Source organism: Tupaia chinensis, unplaced genomic scaffold (genome assembly GCF_000334495.1).
Source record: "Tupaia chinensis unplaced genomic scaffold, TupChi_1.0 Scaffold000007_1, whole genome shotgun sequence".
NCBI lineage: Eukaryota > Metazoa > Chordata > Mammalia > Scandentia > Tupaiidae > Tupaia > Tupaia belangeri.
In genome coordinates this window covers 441,599-460,596 of record NW_006159436.1, presented here as the reverse complement: position 1 = coordinate 460,596, position 18,998 = coordinate 441,599, and the positions used below count along the sequence as shown (strand labels likewise).

Sequence of the window (18,998 nt, the reverse complement as noted above, 5' to 3'; positions counted from 1 at the left end):
AAACAAGGCCCGCCAAAGGCCCGCCAGCTCCTCAGTGCGGTGGCGGGGTGAAAAGAGACTCAAGAGGACCGTAACTCTGCGTAGTCCCGCCCCGCCCAGGCTCCGCCCCGGCCACGCCACGCCCAGGTCCCCGCCCAGGCCACGCCCAGCCTGCGCAGTGGGCGCCGCGCCCCTAGCAGACAGACTCGCGCTTTGGCCGACCTGCGCGACCGGAGCCGACCCCTGGCTTTTTCACGCTGGGGTGATGGCTGCCCCGGCCCTGGTCACACGGCAGGTCAGCTTTTTTTTTGCTGCCCCGGCCCTGTTCACACGGCAGGTCAGCGGCTGCGCTGCCCCGGCGCTGGCCCCGACCGGCCCTGAGCGCGGACAACCCCTGGCGGACGCTGTGGCCGAGCTGCCGGTGCTGGACGCCTCCGGGAACCCGGTGCCTTTCGGCGCGCTGTTCCGGGAGCGACGCGCGGTCGTGGTCTTCGTGCGGGTGAGCGCGGGGCGACCTGCAGCGAGGACCTCGCCCACTGGCTGGGGTGGAGGTTGCCACGGTGGCCCCGGGTCGGGGGGCCTCGGAAGGGCCGGGGCGAGAACGCGGGTGGGCCGAGCTCGGCCCACTTCACCGTCTTCCACCAGAGGCGTGCGAGCCGCTGCTCTCGCTGCCGTTACGGGAAGGAAAAACAGCCCGCCACGCCGGGGCTGCGTAGCGAGGAGAGGACTGGGCGCGGCCGGGTTTGAGTGCGCCGACACCTTCGTCCGTCCGCACAGTATCGAGCTGATGGGCTGCAGGCCCGATGAACTCCGTGGCCGAGTCTGGTTCCCGAGGTGCTCCGTTGCTAACTTGGCGCTTTTTGCGGTTTTGGATTTCAGCATTTCCTGTGTTACGTCTGCAAGGAGTATGTCGAAGATCTGGCCAAAATTCCCAAGAGTTTTTTGCAAGTAAGTTTCCTGAGAGTGGCTGAGCGTCCTGCTTCAGGGCGACTTTGCCAGAGTCCTTTGTCATCTATTAGTGTAAGCAGTGGGGGGGTAGGGGGGTGGAGCGTGACCTCCAGACGTGCACCCATAAACCCAGATTTTCTGCCCCTCACACTTCTTCAGCTCCTCCAGAAGGAGAGAGGCCCCTTGGAGACTTATTTCTATCCTAATTTATTCGTTGTTTCCTGCATATAAACTTACTGATTATCATAATAAATGTTGGTGGGGTCGGCAGGTGGCATGATGGTTAAAGGTGCCGGAGTCCCACGTGGGCGAACACTGTTCAAGTCCCAGACCTGGGCTTGCTTTCTCGCTTTCTCTTTCTCTCTGTCTCTTTCTGGTTAAATTAAAAAATAATAACAAATGGAATTAAATAAATAAGTGTTTAAATAATAATAATGTTGGCATTATCTGGTAACCTGCTTTTGTGCAAAATGTTGAATGATAATGCTCCAAAACAAATGCTAGATATTATTGACTTTTTCCCTTTATTTTTTGTTACACTACAAATAGTTACTCATAATAGGAAAATACATGTTTTAAATGTGGAAATATGGGACCAGCAGGTGGCGTAGTGGCTGGGGCGCTGGACACTCCCACATGTAAGACCACGGTTTGAGTCCCAGACCTAGTGGCTTGCTTTCTCACTTTCTCTCTCTCTCTCTCTCTGTTTCTTTCTGGTCACATTAAATTAGGTGAATAAATAAATAAATAAATATTTTTTTTAAAAGTGGAAATATGTATTTGTTGACTGCCAAGATCTGTGTCTAGGACAACCACAACATGTTTTTCATCAAACACGGCTCTCTTTCCCAGGAGAGCTCTTTGAGTGGACGCATTGGGCGGGCTGATAACACTGTTTTGTGCAAATGTTATCAGTCGGAATGTGAAAAGATAAAATTGATTAAATAATCCCACTTTTATAGGGTTTTTTTCATAGACTTTTGCTACAGGTGGTGTGTGCTTCCTGGAGAGAGAGACAGAAAGCAAGAACTCACCCACCAGTAGGGTTAGCCATGCTGCAATCCTATCTCCTCCATTCCCCTTTCTGAATTTTGGACACACATGTTTTAAGCCACTCGGTCCAGGACTTGAACTACGGTCAACTACGTGGGAGTCCAGCAACATAACCATTATGCCGTCTGCTAGTCCCAATATTTTGTGTTTTTTTCTTCTTTTTTTTCTGTTTAGAGAGGTTTTTCCTATAGGCACGTGCGGTCGCCAGAAAGACAGAGAGACAGAAAGTGAGAAATCACCTCTCAGGGGGGATGGCCTTGCCGCAATCCCTTCTCCATTCTCCTCTCGGGATCTTGGGCACGCACGCACACACGCCCAGCATGAGTTTAAGCCACCGGGTCCAGGACTTGAACCGTGGTCAACTACATGGGAGTCCAGCGACATAACCATTATGCTAACTGCTGGTCCCAGTGTTTGGTTTTTTTTTTTAGAGAGATTTTATTTTTACTATAGGACACGTGTGCTCGCCAGAGAGACAGGGAGAGAAATCAGTCCCCACCAGGGGAATGGCCATGCTGCAATTCCTTCTCCTCCATTCTCTTCTTGGAATTTTGGGCATACACACGCATGTGCCCGACATGAGTTTTAAGTCTCTGGGTCCAGGACTCAAACCGCAGTCAACTATGTGGGAGTCCAGCAACACCCAGTTTTTTTTTCTTAATGTATACTTTTTTGGAGTACAGAGAATTCTTGACCATCATTTTGGGAGAACAATTTTTACTGTTCCTCTGCATATCCTTTTTATTCACAAATAATAATTGTATATATTTCTGGTAGTACAATCCAATGTTTTGATATGTTTTACATGATTGCCGTAGTGCACCTGTGCTTGCCAGAGAGAGGAGGGAAGTGAGAAATCAGCCTCCAGGGAATGGCCATGCTACAGTCCCCTCTCCTCTCTGGCGAGTGCATGTGTCCTGTAGCAAGATAAAAAATAAAAATAATGATAAATTAAATTAATAATTCTTTAAAAACAAAGCAAACACACACATTGGGTTGGTGCACATGCCAAGATCCTGACAAGATGGAGGGAAAAAAACAAAGTTTCCTAAGGATGACAATTAGAATATCGACTTTGGTAATCTTTACAGTACATCTAAGAAATCATTGCCCAGATCTGTATTATGGGCTTTTCCCCTTTACATCATAACTTTACTCGTAACCCAGTAGTTTACAGTTTTAGGTCTTACCTTTTAAGCCTTGAAATTATTTTTTTTAATTATTATTAGTATTATTTTAATTTGACCAGAGAGCGACATAGAGGGAAAGTGAAACAGCAAGCCACCAGGTTCAGGACTTGAACCACAGTTGGCCATGTAGAAGTCCAGCACCCTAACTACCATACCATCTGCCAGGTCCAAGTCTTGAAGTTCTTACTTAGCAAAAGGTCATCTGAATTGATCCAACCTCTTAGGTTATGTTTCTTTGACTCACACAGTTCTAGTATTTATTCCATTCTGCTGGAGGCCAATAGGTGGCATTAGAAGGAAACGGAAGAGTTGAATTAGGGGAGGTTGTATAAAACATGGTTTCTAATATACACGACATCTTTTTCTCTTAAAGGAAGCAAACGTCACTCTTATAGTGATTGGACAGTCATCTTACCATCATATTGAGGTAAGTATGTAGCACAAAAAGGAAAATAAACTAGTAAATCGGGAAGCAGATGAAAGCTGTTTCAGATATAATTACACCATTTGAACCACAGAGTGTATGTGAAGTTGGCTGAAGATTATCACTACTTTTCCCATTCGTTCTTAGAAAAATTCCAACTATCTTTTCTTCTCAGCCTTTCTGCAAACTGACTGGTTATTCTCATGAAATCTATGTTGATCCTAAGAGAGAAATTTATAAAACATTGGGACTGAAAAGAGGTGAAGAAACTGCCTTCTCAGGTAAGCCATACCATGTCTCAAGTAGAACACTCCCGGGGTGTATTTTCACATTTCCATATGTACGCATAGAGAAACAAATAGTAAATTCATAAACCCGGCTGCCTTTTATGATTTTAGTAAGTGGTCCAGGTGGCATGGTGGTTAAGGTGCTAGACTCTTTTTATTATTATTATTATATATTATATTTATTGATTCATATATTTTAATTTGACCAGAGAGGGACACAGAAAAATAGGGAATGTGAGAAATCAAGCTACCAGGTCTGGGACTCAAACCATGGTCAGCCATGTGGGAGTGTCCAGCGCCTTAAACACCACACCACCTGCTGGCCTCCAAATGCTGGACCCTTATGTGGCCAACTGCAGTTCCAGTCTGAGACCTGGTAACTTGCTTTCTTTCTATCTCTGGTGAGCACGTGTGCCCTATAGCAAATTTTAAAATAATAATAAGTAAAAATTAAATAAATATTTTTTAAAAATAATAAATAGAGACCAGCAGTTGGCGTAATGGCTATGTTGCTAGATTCCCATGTAGTCGACTGTGGTTCGAGTCCCAGACCTGGTGACTTAAACTCACTCTGGGTGCATATGCACGTGTGCCTAAGATCCCGAAAGGAGAATGGAGGAGAAGGGATTGCGGTGTGGCCATCCCCTCTGGGGGGTGATTTCTTGCTTTCTGTCTCTCTGTCTGTCTCTGTGTTTCTGGCAAGCACACGCGCCCTGTAGCAAAAACCTCTGTAAATAATAATAATAATAAATAAGTGTTCCAGATACATCAGACTCTGAAAGATTCATTTTGTGGGTATAATGACACGGAATTCAGTTGGTAAAATACTGCTGAAGGAATGTGCTGAAGGAAGAAAACAAGTTGCAGAACAGTATTTTCAGTATAATCTCATTTTCATGAAAACAATCTTACTTAAAAAAAATTTATAGTGTATGTATCAAGGGTACTTCAAGAAGTCCATGGAAAAATGAAATAAAGGTATGAGTTTATTTTTGTTCAAAAAGTTTTTTATTTTTTTGAGAGATTTTTGCTATAGGGCGCATGTGCTCGCCAGACAGAGAGACAGAAAGCAGGAAATCACCCCCCCTGGGGGATAGCCACGCCGCAATCCCTTCTCTTCCATTCTCCTCTCGGAATCTTGGGCACGCACGCACATGTGCCCGGCGTGAGTTAAAACCACTGGGTCCAGGACTCGAACCACGGTCCACTACGTGGGAGCCCAGTGACATAGCCATTACGCTAACTGCTGGTCCCCAAAAAGATCTTTTTTAAATTCGCTATAGGGTATGTGCACTCACAGGAGAGGCAGAATGAGAGAGGGCAAGTGAGAAAGCATTCCTCCATGGGGAATGCACAATCACCTGGTATGATTTTCATGCCACCAGGTTTTTTTTTTTTTTTTTTATAAGAATTATTTAACTTTATTTATTTATATTAATTTGACCAGAGAGGGACAGAACGAGAGAGAGAAAGTAAGAAAGCAAGCTGCCGGGCCTGGGACTCGAACTGTGGTTAGCCATGTGGGAGTCCAATGCCCTTAACTACCACACCACCTGCCAGCCCCATCATGCCACCAATTTTAAGACTCAGCCTACATAATTGTCCACGTGGGATCCAGCTGCTGTAACTGCCATGGCTCACTCAATGCAAAACATTTTGAAGTCCATGCATAGTTTATCCATACTGTGCATTTCCACGAATTTTTGAAGACCATGTATGTGTGTATTTGCATAAAATGAAAAAGGCTTTAAAAGATAGTGCAGTGTTGGGGCCAGCAGCTGACCTGTGGTTTAGATGCTGGATTCCCACATGGCTGAATGCTGTTGGAGCCCTGGACCTGGCAGCTTGCTTTCTCCCCACCTCCCACCCTCACTCTCTCTGGTGAGTGCATGTACCCTCTAGCAAGTTAAAAAATAAAAATAATGATAAATAAAATTAAATAATTCTTTAAAAATCAAACAAAGCAAACAAACAAACACATTGGGCTTGTGCACATGCCAAGATCCTGACAGGATGGAGGGAAAAAAATTTTTTTAATTTCTTAAGGATGACAATTAGAATATTGGCTTTTGTGGGACCAGCAGTTGGCGTAATGGTTATGTCGCTGAACTCCCATGTAGTCGATCGCAGTTCGAGTCCCGGACCCGGTGGCTTAAACTCACACTGGGCACTTGTGCGTGCTTGCCCAAGATGCTGATAGGAGAATGGAGGAGAAGGGATTGCGGCATGGCCATACCCCCTGGGGGATGATTTCTCACTTTCTGTCTCTGTCTCTGTCATTCTGGTGAGTGCACGTGCCCTATAGCAAAAACCTCTAAAAAAAAAAAAAGAGAATATTAGCTTTTGTAATCTCTTCCCTTTTTGAAGAGGGAAAGTAAGAGAGACAAAGATAGGTATTTTTGACTGAACTGGATCTTGTCGCCTTGTCACAGTTCTCCTGCCTCAGCCTCCCAATTAGCTAGGATTACACGCAAGTGCACCCACATCTACTGAGGAGTGAACCTGGGCCTCCCATGTGGCTTCCAGCTTCCCAAGCAATTGGCACTATCTATGCCACAGTGGGCCGGCACATTGGTATTTTTCACAAGTATGTTTTACTTTTATAAGGAAAGAATAATAAGAGACCAGCAGATAGCATAATGGTTACATCACTGGACTCCCATGTAGTCAACTGTAGTTCAAGTCTTGAACCCGGCAACTTGAAACTCACACTGGGCGCATGACAAATCTCAGGAGGATAGAGGAGGGATTGTGGCGTGGCCATCCCGGCACTGGAGGGTGATTTCTTGCTTTGTCTCTCTGGTGAGCACACACGCCCTATAGCAAAAATCTCTCTTAAAAAAAAAAAAAGAAAAAGAAAGAAAATGGCCAGGTAGTATTGTTAGTTGAGGAGTTTGGTGTTTATCTATCATTATGTTGTCCATATTCGCTATCCTTAATTAATAGAGCTTAGTAAAATTTGCACTGATGTGTGTTTTGGGTAGAAAGAATGCCAGATAATTGAAACTCAAGCCAATCATTCTTTTTTTACTTTCTTTCTTTCTTTTTTTTTTTTGAGAGGTTTTGCTATAGGGCGCATGTGCTCACCAGACAGACAGACAGAGACAGAAAGTGAGACATCACCCCCGCAGGGGGGATGGCCATGCTGCAGTCCCTTCTCCATTCTCCTCTCGGGATCTTGGGCATGCACGCACATGCGCCCGGCGTGAGTTTAAGCCACCGGATCCCGGACTCAAACTGCGGTTGACTACGTGGGAGTCCAGCGACATAGCCATTATGCCACCTGCTGGTCCCGACTCAAATCAGTCATTCTCAACAAATTCTAAGCACTTGTCTTTAACACTCACTTGATGGATGCTCCCAAGACAACAGGGATGAAACAGTCCTGCCTCCAGAGCTCCTGATCTGCCCTGGGAGACACACATGGCCCGTTAGAGCGTAGTCCAAGAACCTGTGATGGCAGAGAACCTGTCAGGATACTGGGTCAGGAATGAAAGGGGAACAAAGGATCCGGGTGGGTTTCTCGGGATATGGAATCCTGGCGCACTCTTAAAGGAGCCAGCTGGTAAAATGAGGGCGTGGAAGGGTGCTCTGGACAGAATGTAGGTTGTGCAAAGGCACAAAGGCACGCCAGATGTGGCACAGTGAGGGGTGGTGGCACACAGCTTTGCTCTCAGCAACTTGGGAGGCTGAGGCAGGATGGTGGCAGGTCCAAGGCCAGCCTGGGCGACATAGTGAGACCCTGTCTCTAGGATTTTTCCATGGGGCGTGTTCACTTGCCAGAGAAAGACAGTGAGAGGGAAAGTGAGAAAACCCCCCTGGGGGATGACTGTACCACAGTCCCCTCTCCTCCATTCTCCTCCTGGGATGTTGAGTGTGCACATATACACGACTAGTGTGTCTTTTTTTTTTTCAAGAATTATTTATCTAATATTATTTATCATTATTATTTTTTAGTTTTGCTACAGTGCTTGTGTGCACACCAGAGAGAGAGAGAAAGCAAGTGAGAAAGCAAGCCACCAAGACTCAAACCACAGTCAGCGACATGGGATTCCAGTGCCTTAATCAACACACCACCACCTGCTGTCCCCAGGACCTCGTCTCTCTCTCTCTTTTTTTTTAGAATTATTTAATTTTATTTATTCTTTTATTTTTGCTATAGGGCATATGTGCTCACCAGAGAGACAAAGTGAGAAGGCAAGCTGCCAGGTCTAGTACTTGAACTGCCATCAGCCATGTGGGAGTCCAGTGCCTTAACCAGCATGCTACCTGCTTTCCCCTCAACCCTATCTCTTTAAAAAATAATAATAATAACAGAAGACTCATTTGGAAAAGTGCAGATCCTTACTTCTGACTGGAATCTAGGAACCAATTGGGAAGTTGTATGAACCAAGGAGCAGGTTGCGGCCAGTTCATGTGAAATCCAGGATGACTCACCAGAGTTCGGATTTGCAGTATCCTGAGGGCAGTGGGAAAGTCACGCAAGTTTTGAAGCAGAGAAGTGAGACGTCTGCGTGGAAGCTGGAAGTGCCGACTCAGAGCCAACGATGCTGGCAGTGCGGTTGTGGTAACTGACTAGAAAGAAACCGCAGGCCCTAAGTGGGGATGGAGCAGCAGGGACGATCTGAGAACAATTTATGCCATGATCCCTTGGCTGGTGTTCTTAGAGAAAGCAAGCTAACCTTTATTAAAATTAATGATGGGGCCACACAGTGCTGCAGCAGTATTGCAACCCCCTGGGGTGCCAGATCTACGTGAGGTCACATGTTTGTGTTCCAGGCCTCCCTGTACAAGCTGAGCACACAAATGTGCACTTGTGTTCTGGGTTGGCTGAGGATGGGGTTCTCCCTCTCTTTCTCTCACTCTTTAAATAAACTTAAAAGAAATAAAAAACAGAAATTAGGAGGAGCAGGTGGCATAGTGGTTAAGGTGCTGAATTCCCACATGGCCAACTGTGGTTCAAATCCCAGACCCAGCAGCTCGAAAATCCCACCGTGTGCTTGTGAATGCATGCCCAAAATCCTGAGAGAAGACTAGAGGAGAAGGAACTGTAGCATGGCCATCCCCGCTGGGGGGTAATTTCTCACTTTCCCTTTTTCTATCTCTCTCTGTCTTTCTCCAAAGAGTGCATGTCCCCAATGGCAAAAACGTAAAAAAATAAAAGGTAAAGATGAGCTAATACAAGCCCAGAGTTTGCCCTTCTCTCTGTGTGTGGGAAGCTGCAGCAGTGCAGACTGCTTAGTTCTTGTGCAGTGTTTCCATGGGCTGCAGCAGTCTCAGCACGTGTAAGGTCTGTGTAGCTTTTAGCACTTCAAATATAAACTGTGAGTTTCACTTTCTAACACCTCCCCATTCACTGCCACAATAAAGATATGGAATTGCAAAGTAAACAGATGCATTCTAGACCAAATATATACTTGTAATGATAGGAGACAGTATATACAAGTGCTTAGAACTCCTCCCGCAGGGGCCAGCAGGTGGCATGATGGTTAAATTGCTAGACTCCCACATGACTGACTGGATCGAGTCCCAGTACTGGTGGCTTGCTTTCTCATTTTCTCTCTTTCTCCCTCCCTCTCTCTGGTAACACAGGTGCCTTACAGCAAAAAGTAGTAATAATATATAAAATTAAATAAATTACAAAAAAAAAAAAAAAACTTCTCCAGTCTGTGTTAAAGTACTTTATTGCCAGGTGCCAGCAGGTAGCGTGGTGGTTGAAGCACTGGACTCCCACATGGCCGACTGCAGTTTGAGACCCGGACCAGCTTGCTTTCTCACATGCTTTCTCTTTCTTTCTTTCTCTGGTGAGCACATCTGCCCTATAGATAACTTAAAATTATAAATACATTTTTAAAAGTACTTTATTGCCAAATAGAAAATATTAAGCTCTCATGAAATAATGAGAGCTTAATGTTCCTCCACAAAAAGCATACAGTATACATTTTAGAATCGGTCTCAGAATACTCTTACTCGAGGGTACAGCTCTACTGTAACACCTCACTGCTGGACCCACATGGACTGTCCCAGGTTCGCATCCCGAGGCTTCCCTATACACATGGTGCCCCATCTGGGCCAGCTGAGGCTGGATCGTGTTTGACGGCAGATTGTTCAAGTCCAAGTTGTGAATCTCCTTTAGGTGAATTTCTAAATTTTCTGCAACATTAACTGACCCTCTTTTTTTTTTTTTTTCTTTTTTTTTTTTTTTTTGAGAGGTTTTTGCTATAGGGTGCGTTCACCAGAAAGAGAGAGACAAGAGACAGTAAGAAATCACCCTCCAGAGGAAGGGCCATGCCGCAATCCCTTCTCCATTCTCTCAGGATCTTGGGCACGCATGCACACACACCTGGCGTGAGTTTAAGCCACTGGGTCCTGGGACTCGAACTGCGGTCGACTACGTGGGAGTCCGGCGACAAAGCCATTACGCCAAATGCTGGTCCCCTGACCCTTTCTTTGGACATAAGGAGATAGTTTGGATTTCTGAACATTCACATTTGGTATTGAATGCTATAAGACAGTAAAATGCAATCTTTTCCGTCGGCTCTGCTTCACTGTGGTTCAGTGCTACATGGAGGAAGCCAAGTCCCAGCTGGACGACCAGGGTGTGAGACCTGCCCGGTAGCTTGAAGAACATGCTAGGCATGTGCACGTGTGCTCGGGATTCTAATAGGGTGAAGAACTGAAGCAGAAGGATTGTGGTGTGACCAGGCTCCATGGGATGGTTCTTTTTCTCTCTCCCCCTCCCTCTCTTGCTCTTTCTCCTTCCTCCCTCCCTCGCCCTCCCTCTCTCTCTTTCTCTCAAGTGCATGTGCCTCCTGGCTTAACGTTTTTAATCTTTCACTCGTGTCTCTAAGCTAGTAAGCCTGTATTTGTTTCTTGGTAAGATGAATGTTCATCATCATGTAAGCATAAAAGAAGAGTCCCAGCAGTGGAGCAAAATAATAGCTGCTCGGACGTATTAGGACATCAGGCTGGTCAAAGCCTGTCTAGTCATCAAAATAGGAGGCTAGAAAAGCCAGACAAGGGCCAGCAGGTGGCGTGGTGGTTAAGGCACTGGATCCCACATGGCCAACTCAGCAGTTCCAGTCTGGATCCAGCAGCCTGAAATTCACACTGGGTGCATACGTGTGCCCCAAGTCCCGAGACGAGAATGGAGAAGAGGGGACTGTGGCGTGACCTTCCCTACAGGTGGTCATTCTCTGTGTCCTTCTACATTGTTGGAAGGGCTTGGGTTGAAAATGGCAGGGTCACAAGATGGAAAGGGTTGGGAGGAGAGGCCCCTGGAGAGGTGTGCCCTTTCCGAACACCTCCCACCTCGCTACGCTCCTGGGCCTCCGGGGCGCGCTGTGACATCAGGCTGTAGCCACCTCTCCCACTTCCTGGACTGGCAGGTGGTCATGTTTTCACTTTACCTCTCTTCTCTCTCCAGCATGTGAACGCATCTTATGGCAAAAACCTAAAGGGGGGCAAGACAAAAGGCAGCAGGGCCAGCAAGTGACGTGGTTAAGGCACTAGAGTCCCACATGGCCAGGTGTGGTTCAAGTCCCAGACCTGGCAGCTTGCTTTTTCACTTTCCCTCTATGTCTATTTCTGGTGAATTCAAAATAATAATAAATAAAAATAAATAATTCTTAAGAAAAAAAGAAAAGAAAAAAGACAAAAGGCAGGGATAAAAGAAAAATAAGTTGCAAGAATAGTAAAAGGGCCGAGCTTGCTAAAGGGGATGAAAATGAAGTCTCCATTACAGCAAGAACAGATACAGAAAGCTGCCAGTCCAGGAAGTGGGAGAGGCGGCTGCAGCCTGATGTCATGGCACGCCCTGGAGGCCCAGGAGCATAGCGTGGTGGGATGTGTTCGGAAAGGGCACACCTCTCCAGGGGCCTCTCCGCCCAGCCTTTTCCATCTTGTGGCCCTGCCATTTTCAACCCAAGCCTTCCAAGAGTGTAGGAGGACACACAGAATCGCCCGCGGAGCCCTTCAGGGACCGACCTGGAAGCATAGCTCACTGTTTGGCTCAGTGGTTAGGACATGGCCGCCTACCGGGGCAGGCGAAGGTGCTGTGGTAACATTGCTGCACCGTGTGGGAGAGTCCTGGAGTCACTTCCCGGGGCTTCCCTGGGCATGTGCACCTGCATGCCCGTGACCCAGGCTGGCTAAGGTTAGAGTACCTGCCGCCTCCCTCCCTCCCTCTCTTTCTCTCAAAAGGAAAAAAGAAACCTAGTCACATGCCATACTTAACTGTAAGGAAAATTGGAAAATATAGTTTAGGTGTGGACCCAGAAATAGGAAACAGGTTTTGACCAACAGTCTGTGGCACAATGTCTCTCAAAGGAGTATGTAGAGCCAGTGGTGGTGTGGTGGTTAAGGTGCTGGACTCCCACATGGCCAACTGCAGTTCAAGTCTCAGACCTGGTGGCTTGCTTTCTCACTTTACCTCTTTCTTTCTCTCTGTCTCTCTCTGGTGAACACGTGTGCCCTGTAACAAATTAAGAAACAACAGTAAGGGACCAGCAATTGGCGTAAGGCTCTGTCACTGGACTCCCATGTATTTGACTGTGGTTTGAGTCCTGGACCCGGTGGCTTAAACTCAGGCCAGGCACATGTATGTGCTTGCCCAGGATTTTGAGAGGAGAACGAATCGTGGCCTGGCCATTCCCCTTGGGGGAGGGGATGATTTCTCGCTTTCTGTCTCTCTGTCTCTCTCTCTCTGTCTTTCTGGTGAGTGCACATGCCCTCTCAAAAACCTCTCAAAAAAAAAAAAAGTAAACAATAATAATAATGATGAATAAGGTTAAATACTTTTTTTTAAGAATTATTTTATTTAACTTTATTTATTTATTTATTTTAATTTGACCAGAGAGAAACAGAGAGAGAGAGAGCAAGTTGCCAGGTCCAGGACTCGAACCACAGTTTGCCATGTGGGAGTCCAGCACCCTTAACAACCCTTAACAACCATGCCACTTGCTGAGCCCAATAACTCTTTTTTTAAAAAAAAAGGAAAGAAGAAAGAAAGGAAAGAAGGAAAGAAAAGGAGTAACTACCTGTTAGTAAACACATTATAAATGGGGAATTAAAGTGGAAACCCTTGGGCCAGCCCATGGTGTGGTGAATAAGGTGGCTGGATCCCGCATGGTCAGCTGTGTGGTTTGCATCCAGGACCCTGCATGCTGGGCACATGTGCACACCTGCCCAAAATCCCTAAGGAGATATGGAGGAGAGGGATTGCAGTGGGGCCATTTCTATTGGGGGTATGTTTTCTCAACCTCTCTCTTTCTCTGGTGAACGCATGTACTCTCTGGCAAATAATAATAATAATAAATAGGGACCAGCAGTTGGCATAATGGCTATGGCGCTGGACTCCCACGTAGTCGACCGCAATTCACGTCCTGGACCCGGTGGCTTAAAACTCACACCGGGCGTGTGTGGGTGTGTGCCCAAGATCCCGAGAGGAGAACGGAGGAGAAGGGATTGCGGCATGGCCATCCCCTCTGGGGGCGTGATTTCTTGCTTTCTGTCTCTCTGTCTCTCTCTGTGTGGCGAGCACACGCGCCCTATAACAAAAACCTCTAAAAAAATAATAAATATTTATTTTATTTTACTTATTAATATAATTATTATTAAATTTACTATGGAGCAACCAGCAGGTGCCTTTAAAATAATTGTTTAAAAAAAAATAAATTTACTGTAGGGCACACATATGCACTAGAAGACAGAAACAGAGAGAGATCTCTGAGAGAGAGAAAGCAAGCCACCAGGTCTGGGACTTGAACTGTGGTCAGCCATGTGGGAGTGCAGTGTCTTAATCACCACACCACCTGCCAGCTCCTGCAAAATATTTGAAAAAATGGACACCACTGCTAATTTCAGGAACCCCTAACTGATGCTTTTTTGTGGCAGCAGATTCTCTGTCTGTCTTCACATCTGCGTCTAGGATGGTAGTTCCTAACTGGGGAATGTGCCTCCCACGCCCTGCAGGGTGCGTCTGGCATCATCTAAAGGCAGTTTTGGTGTCACCGCTTGGTCAACGGTGCTGCTGACATTAGTGGTGTGGGAGCCAGGCTGCTCCTAAACACCCAACATTGCACTGGACGAAGAATGATCTGGGCCACGATGTCATAGTGAGAGGTTGGGGGCCAGTAGTGACGTGGTGTTTGAGGCACTGGACTTCCAGATTGCTGACCACGGTTCACATCCTGGACCTGGCAGCTTGCTTTCTCACTCCCCCCCCTTCTCTCTCTCTGGTGAGCACATGTGCCCTATAGCAAATTATAAAATAATAATGAATTTAATTTAATACATAATTCTTTTTTTAAAAGTAGTGAAAAGTTGGGACTAGCACGTAGTGTGGTGGTTGAGGCGCTGGACTCCCACATGGCTGACTGTGGTTCGAGTCCCATGCCTGGCAGTTTGCTTTCTCACTTTCCCTTTCTGTCTTTCTCTGGCCGAGTTTAAAACAAAATGATATTAATAATAAAATTAATTTTTTTTTTTTTATAGTGAAAAGTTGAGAAATTGTTCTTTGGAAGACAAAGAATGACCAGGTGGCGACGCAGTGGTAACACCTGGGTCTGCATGTCCCAGGTTCTCACTGAACACGCTGGTGTGTGTGCGTGTGTGTGTCCGTCATCCAGGCTGGCTGTGACTGGTGGTGGGTCATGGCATCGAGTCCCTTTTAGGGGTGCTTGTCTGTCTGTCTCTATCAAGAAATAAATAAACTTGAAAAAAAAAATAGAAAGTAAGATAAGACAAAAAAGAATGTTTTCTAGAAATACTAATATTCTTAATATCTAATTAAATGCAAAGTCCTATCTAAAGATAATTCTCAATATTCCAGGACAGAGCCCCCACATAAAGTCAAATCTGCTCTCAGGAAGCCTTCAGAGTCTGTGGCGGGCAGTGACCGGTCCGCTTTTTGATTTTCAAGGAGACCCGGCTCAGCAAGGCGGAACGCTCATCTTAGGTCCAGGTAAGCATCAGAACCCAGGACGTGGGCCAGCTGGTCGTTAAGGGAGCAGGATCCCACATGACTGACTGAGCAGTTCAAATCTTAGACCCGGCAGCTTAAGATATAGCTCAGACACGAGTGTGGTGTGTGCGTGTGTGTGTGTGTGCGTGCGTGTGTGTGTGTGTGTGTGTGTGTGTGCATGCCCGAAGTCCTGAAAGGAGGGGGAGAGAGAGGAGAAGGGAGCATAGCAGGATCATTCCCCACGGTGGGAGGTGGGGGGTTGGGAAGAGGGGATTACTATCTGGCTTTCCTTCTATCTCTGTCTCTCTCTCTGGGGAGTACATGTGCCTTCTGGAAAAAAAAATTTTTAAATACCCGAAGTTGGCAGTTCACACCTTTTACATATACAGAGACCACACACTTTCTTCCCCTTTTTTTTTGGTCAGTAAAGTAAGACAGACGTCACACGTACATGGCTAGAGCTGGGCACGCTTGTGCAGGCCTGTAGTAGTTCTAGCTGCTCAGGAAGCTGAAGCAGGATCGTGAGTTTGAAGCCAGCCTGGGCAACATAGCCAAATCCAGTCTCTTACTTTTGTTTTCTTGTTTTTATTTAAAAAGACAACAGTTAGGATGCTATATTTTCATAGGGGGCATCTCTTATTTTTAGAGGCTTCTGTGTATTTTGATATATTTATTTGATTCATGTATTCATCACTTTATGTCTAAGTGATTTCAGGTATTAGGATAGGGAGAGTCAACCGTGAGCTGGTGATGTGTATATGGCCGTAAGATTCTTTAATAAATTTGGGGCCAGCAGGTGGCAGGGTAGTTAAGGCACTGGATTCCCATATGGCTGATTGGGGTTTGAATCCTAGACCTGGTGGCTTGCTTTCTCACCTTCTCTCTCTCTCTCAATCTCTCTTTCTTTAGGAAGTACACATGTCCTATAACAAATTAAAATAATAATAAAATTAACTTATTTTTTTAAAAAAGATTCTTTAATAAATTAGTGGAGAGGGTCAGATGGTGGGGTAGCAGTCAGACATGGCACTCTGAGGCGGGCCCACATGTGAAGGGTCCCAGTTTGCATCAAGAGCCCTCGGTGAGACTCCCAGGCACGTGTGTGCAAAGGACCTGAGGCTGGCCAGGGCGGGACTGCAACAGCAGGGCCCTGTCAGGAGCACCTCTGTCCTCTCTCCATCGCTTGTGCTCATGGGAGGAAGAAAGAAAATTCAGTGGAAGTAAACATTTCTGAATGGGGAAGATCATGAATTTTTGGGGTCAATAAAATTATCCAGTTATTTAAAACTAACAAAGCTAGGAGACTTGCTGAGCAACAGCATGCAAATCGACGCCAGGAACTACTTATTCTATTGGGATGACTACAAGCCATGCACATCTGACAGCTTTAGTCATCAGTCGGGCTCACCTAAGAGCCCTTGGCTGCACCTGTGAAATGCTGAATGTTAGCCCCCAGCCCCGCCCACATTCAGGTGTAGTAAGGGCAGACAGCCAGATGCGGCAGTGCCAGAGAGCCGACATCACTGCAGCACAAGCTGATTTGTCTTGGTTCTTCTTCTTTTAAATTGTTCGTGTTGGGACCAGCAGATGGCGTAATGGTTATATTGCTGGGCTCCCATATGGCCAACCACGGTTTGAGTTCTGGACCAAGAGGCTTGAAATACATCCCGGGCGTGTGCATGCATGACCAAGATCCCGAGAGGAGAATGGAGCATGAAGGGATTACGGTGTGGCCATCCCCACTGGGGGCTGATTTCTCACTTTTTGTTTCTCTGTCTCTATCTTTCTAGTGAGTGCACATGTCCTATAGCAAATGTCTCTCCAAAAAACAAATAAATGAAATAATAATAATAAATCGTCTATGTTAGTGAGGATTATTTCTGAGAGTTAGAAAATTAGAAGCCAGCAGGTAGTATAGTGGCTAAGGTACTGGATCCACAGGGCTGGCTCTGTGGTTCGAGTCCCAGACCCAGTAGCTTGAAAAACATATCAGGATGGGGCCAGCAGGTAGCATAGTGGTTAAGGTGCTGGACTCCCACATACCAACAGCGGTTTGAGTCCCGGACTTAGAGGCTTTCTTTGTTTTTCTTTTTTAATTATTTTATTTAACTTTATTTATTTATTTAAATTTTATCAGAGAGGGGGCATAGAGAGAAAGAGAGAGAGAGAGAAAGTGAGAAAGCAAGCTGCCAGGTCTGGGACTTGAACCATGGTTGGCCAAGTGGAAGTCCAGTGCCCTTAACCACTATGCCAGCTATTGGCCCTAAGGCTTGCTTTCCCTTTCCCTTTCTCTCTCTCTAGTCAAGTTAAATAATAATAATAACAAATACAATTAAATAAATAAATCTTTAAAAAAGAAAAACCTAGCTGGTGCATGTATATTTGTGCCCAAAGTCCGGAGAGGAGAATAAAGGAGAAGGGACTGTCACGTGACTATCCCCCTGAGAGGTTACTTCTCACTTCTCCTCTGTGTTTGTCTCTCCGGCAGGGACATGCCCCCTATGGCAAAAATCTTAAAAAAAAAAAAAAAAAAAAAGTTATAAAATGTAAATTCACGTTTATAAATTTCCGAGTTTTGAGAAGAAAGCTTTAGAAGTTGGATTTTCACTGGGTTTTTATGACTTTTTTGGCTCTTTGCAGTTGGCGCACCGTAGCTAAAATTTCCCTTTCCTTTCTTCCCGTAAATTTATACCAGTTAGATTAGTGAGGAAACAAAGCCCAGTTTTACACAAATGAGTCCTACAAATCAGTTCAGAATTACATCAAGCCATATTTATAAACGTGTTTATTTATTATTTTATTTTCCAGTATGCTGTAGAGCGTGCACACTCCTGAGAGAGAGAGAGAAAGCGAAAGCGCCCCTGAGAGGGAGGCCACAACCACAAGCCCTTCTCCTGCACTCTTCTCTCAGGACTCTGGGCATTCGCGCACACCCAGTGTGTTTGTCACGTGCCACGTCCGGGCCTGGAACCGCACAGTTGGCTATGTGGGGTCCAGCCACCTAACTTCTAGGCCCCCAGCTGCCCCAGGTTTTTATTTAGTTCTTTCTTCAGAGAGAGGGAGAAAGAGAGAGAACAGACAAGTAGAGCAGAGTCTCGACGCTATCATCTATCCTAGCTTCAGCCGGCCCTGGGTCCTAGCACGCAGATGCTTGGCATACTCAGGGCGGTCTCTGGACTTGAACTGGAAAACTCCCGTGTGGGATTGTCTTGCAGAGTGTTGAATTTCACCACTCTGCCACCATCTGGCCCGAAGCCTTTTTTTTTTTTTTTTTTAAGTTTTTGCTATAGGGTGCATGTGCTCAACAGAGACAGAGACAAAGAAAAGGAAAGTGATGGTGTTTTTGAGAGGTTTTCACTATAGGGCGCGTGCCCTCGCCAGAAAGACAGAGAGAGACAGACAGAAAACTAGAAATCACCCCCCAGGGGGGATGGCCACGCTGCAATCTCCTCTCCTCTATTCTCCTCTCGGGATCTTGGGCACGCATGCACACGCGCCCGGTGTGAGTTTAAGCTGCTGGGTCTGGGACTCGAACTGTGGTCAGCTACATGGGAGTCCAGCGACATAGCCATTATGCTAACTGCTGGTCCCACAGAAAGTGATTAATCAAGCCCAGGGGATGGCCACGTGTCCCGGCCTGCAGGACAGTCGAGCAGGGTGCCTGAGTGAGAGCGCAGAGGTCTATACACAGGTTAGGAAGCTGATTGGTCGTACAATGAGGGATGCAATTCTACAACCACCAATTGGTTGCTGTGTTCAAGGGTAAAGCCAGGAGGCGAGGTAAAAAGGGGGCGGGAATTGTCGCGGACCTGACTGAGGACCTGCCTGAATGAGGAAGTCTCAGGGTGAATTGTCTACTCCCGGAACAAGGATACTTGAAGGTCCTTGTATGAAGGTCATGTCAGCCATTTTGGTGCATGTGGCTCCCCACATGTCCCCCTTCTCTGTTTTATAGACTGGGAACCAGGGGGAGTTGTGCCTGTCTTAGGTTGGAGTCTTATTAGCCAAATATCCTCGGTTACCTGTCATGGGAACCACCCAGAGCAAGATGGGTGTCCTTTCTTAGGTGGAGGAAGTGGCAAAAGGTCAGCTAGACTCTCTTACCCATCATTGGCTAACCAGCTCAGCGCCTCAGGTCAGATTATGATGTTGAT

General features: G+C 46.2%; 1 protein-coding gene across 4 annotated transcripts in view; it reads left to right on the top strand.

Annotated features, from left to right (window-relative positions):
* Positions 1 to 163: 163 nt before the first annotated feature.
* The window catches only part of PRXL2C (peroxiredoxin like 2C), a 36,663-nt gene continuing 17,828 nt past the window's right edge, over positions 164 to 18,998 (top strand). For 2 of the 4 annotated variants that reach the window (XM_014592117.2, XM_014592096.2), the window contains exons 1-6: positions 164 to 274; positions 317 to 478; positions 859 to 927; positions 3,544 to 3,597; positions 3,770 to 3,875; positions 14,713 to 14,844. In XM_014592117.2, coding sequence (XP_014447603.1) covers positions 245 to 274; positions 317 to 478; positions 859 to 927; positions 3,544 to 3,597; positions 3,770 to 3,875; positions 14,713 to 14,844 — 553 coding nt within the window. In that variant the 5' untranslated portion in view covers positions 164 to 244. Of the gene's footprint in view, positions 275 to 316; positions 479 to 858; positions 928 to 3,543; positions 3,598 to 3,769; positions 3,876 to 8,246; positions 8,779 to 14,375; positions 14,660 to 14,712; positions 14,845 to 18,998 lie in introns of those variants that run through there. The other 2 variants (XM_014592156.2, XM_014592139.2) reach the window with 2 other exon arrangements.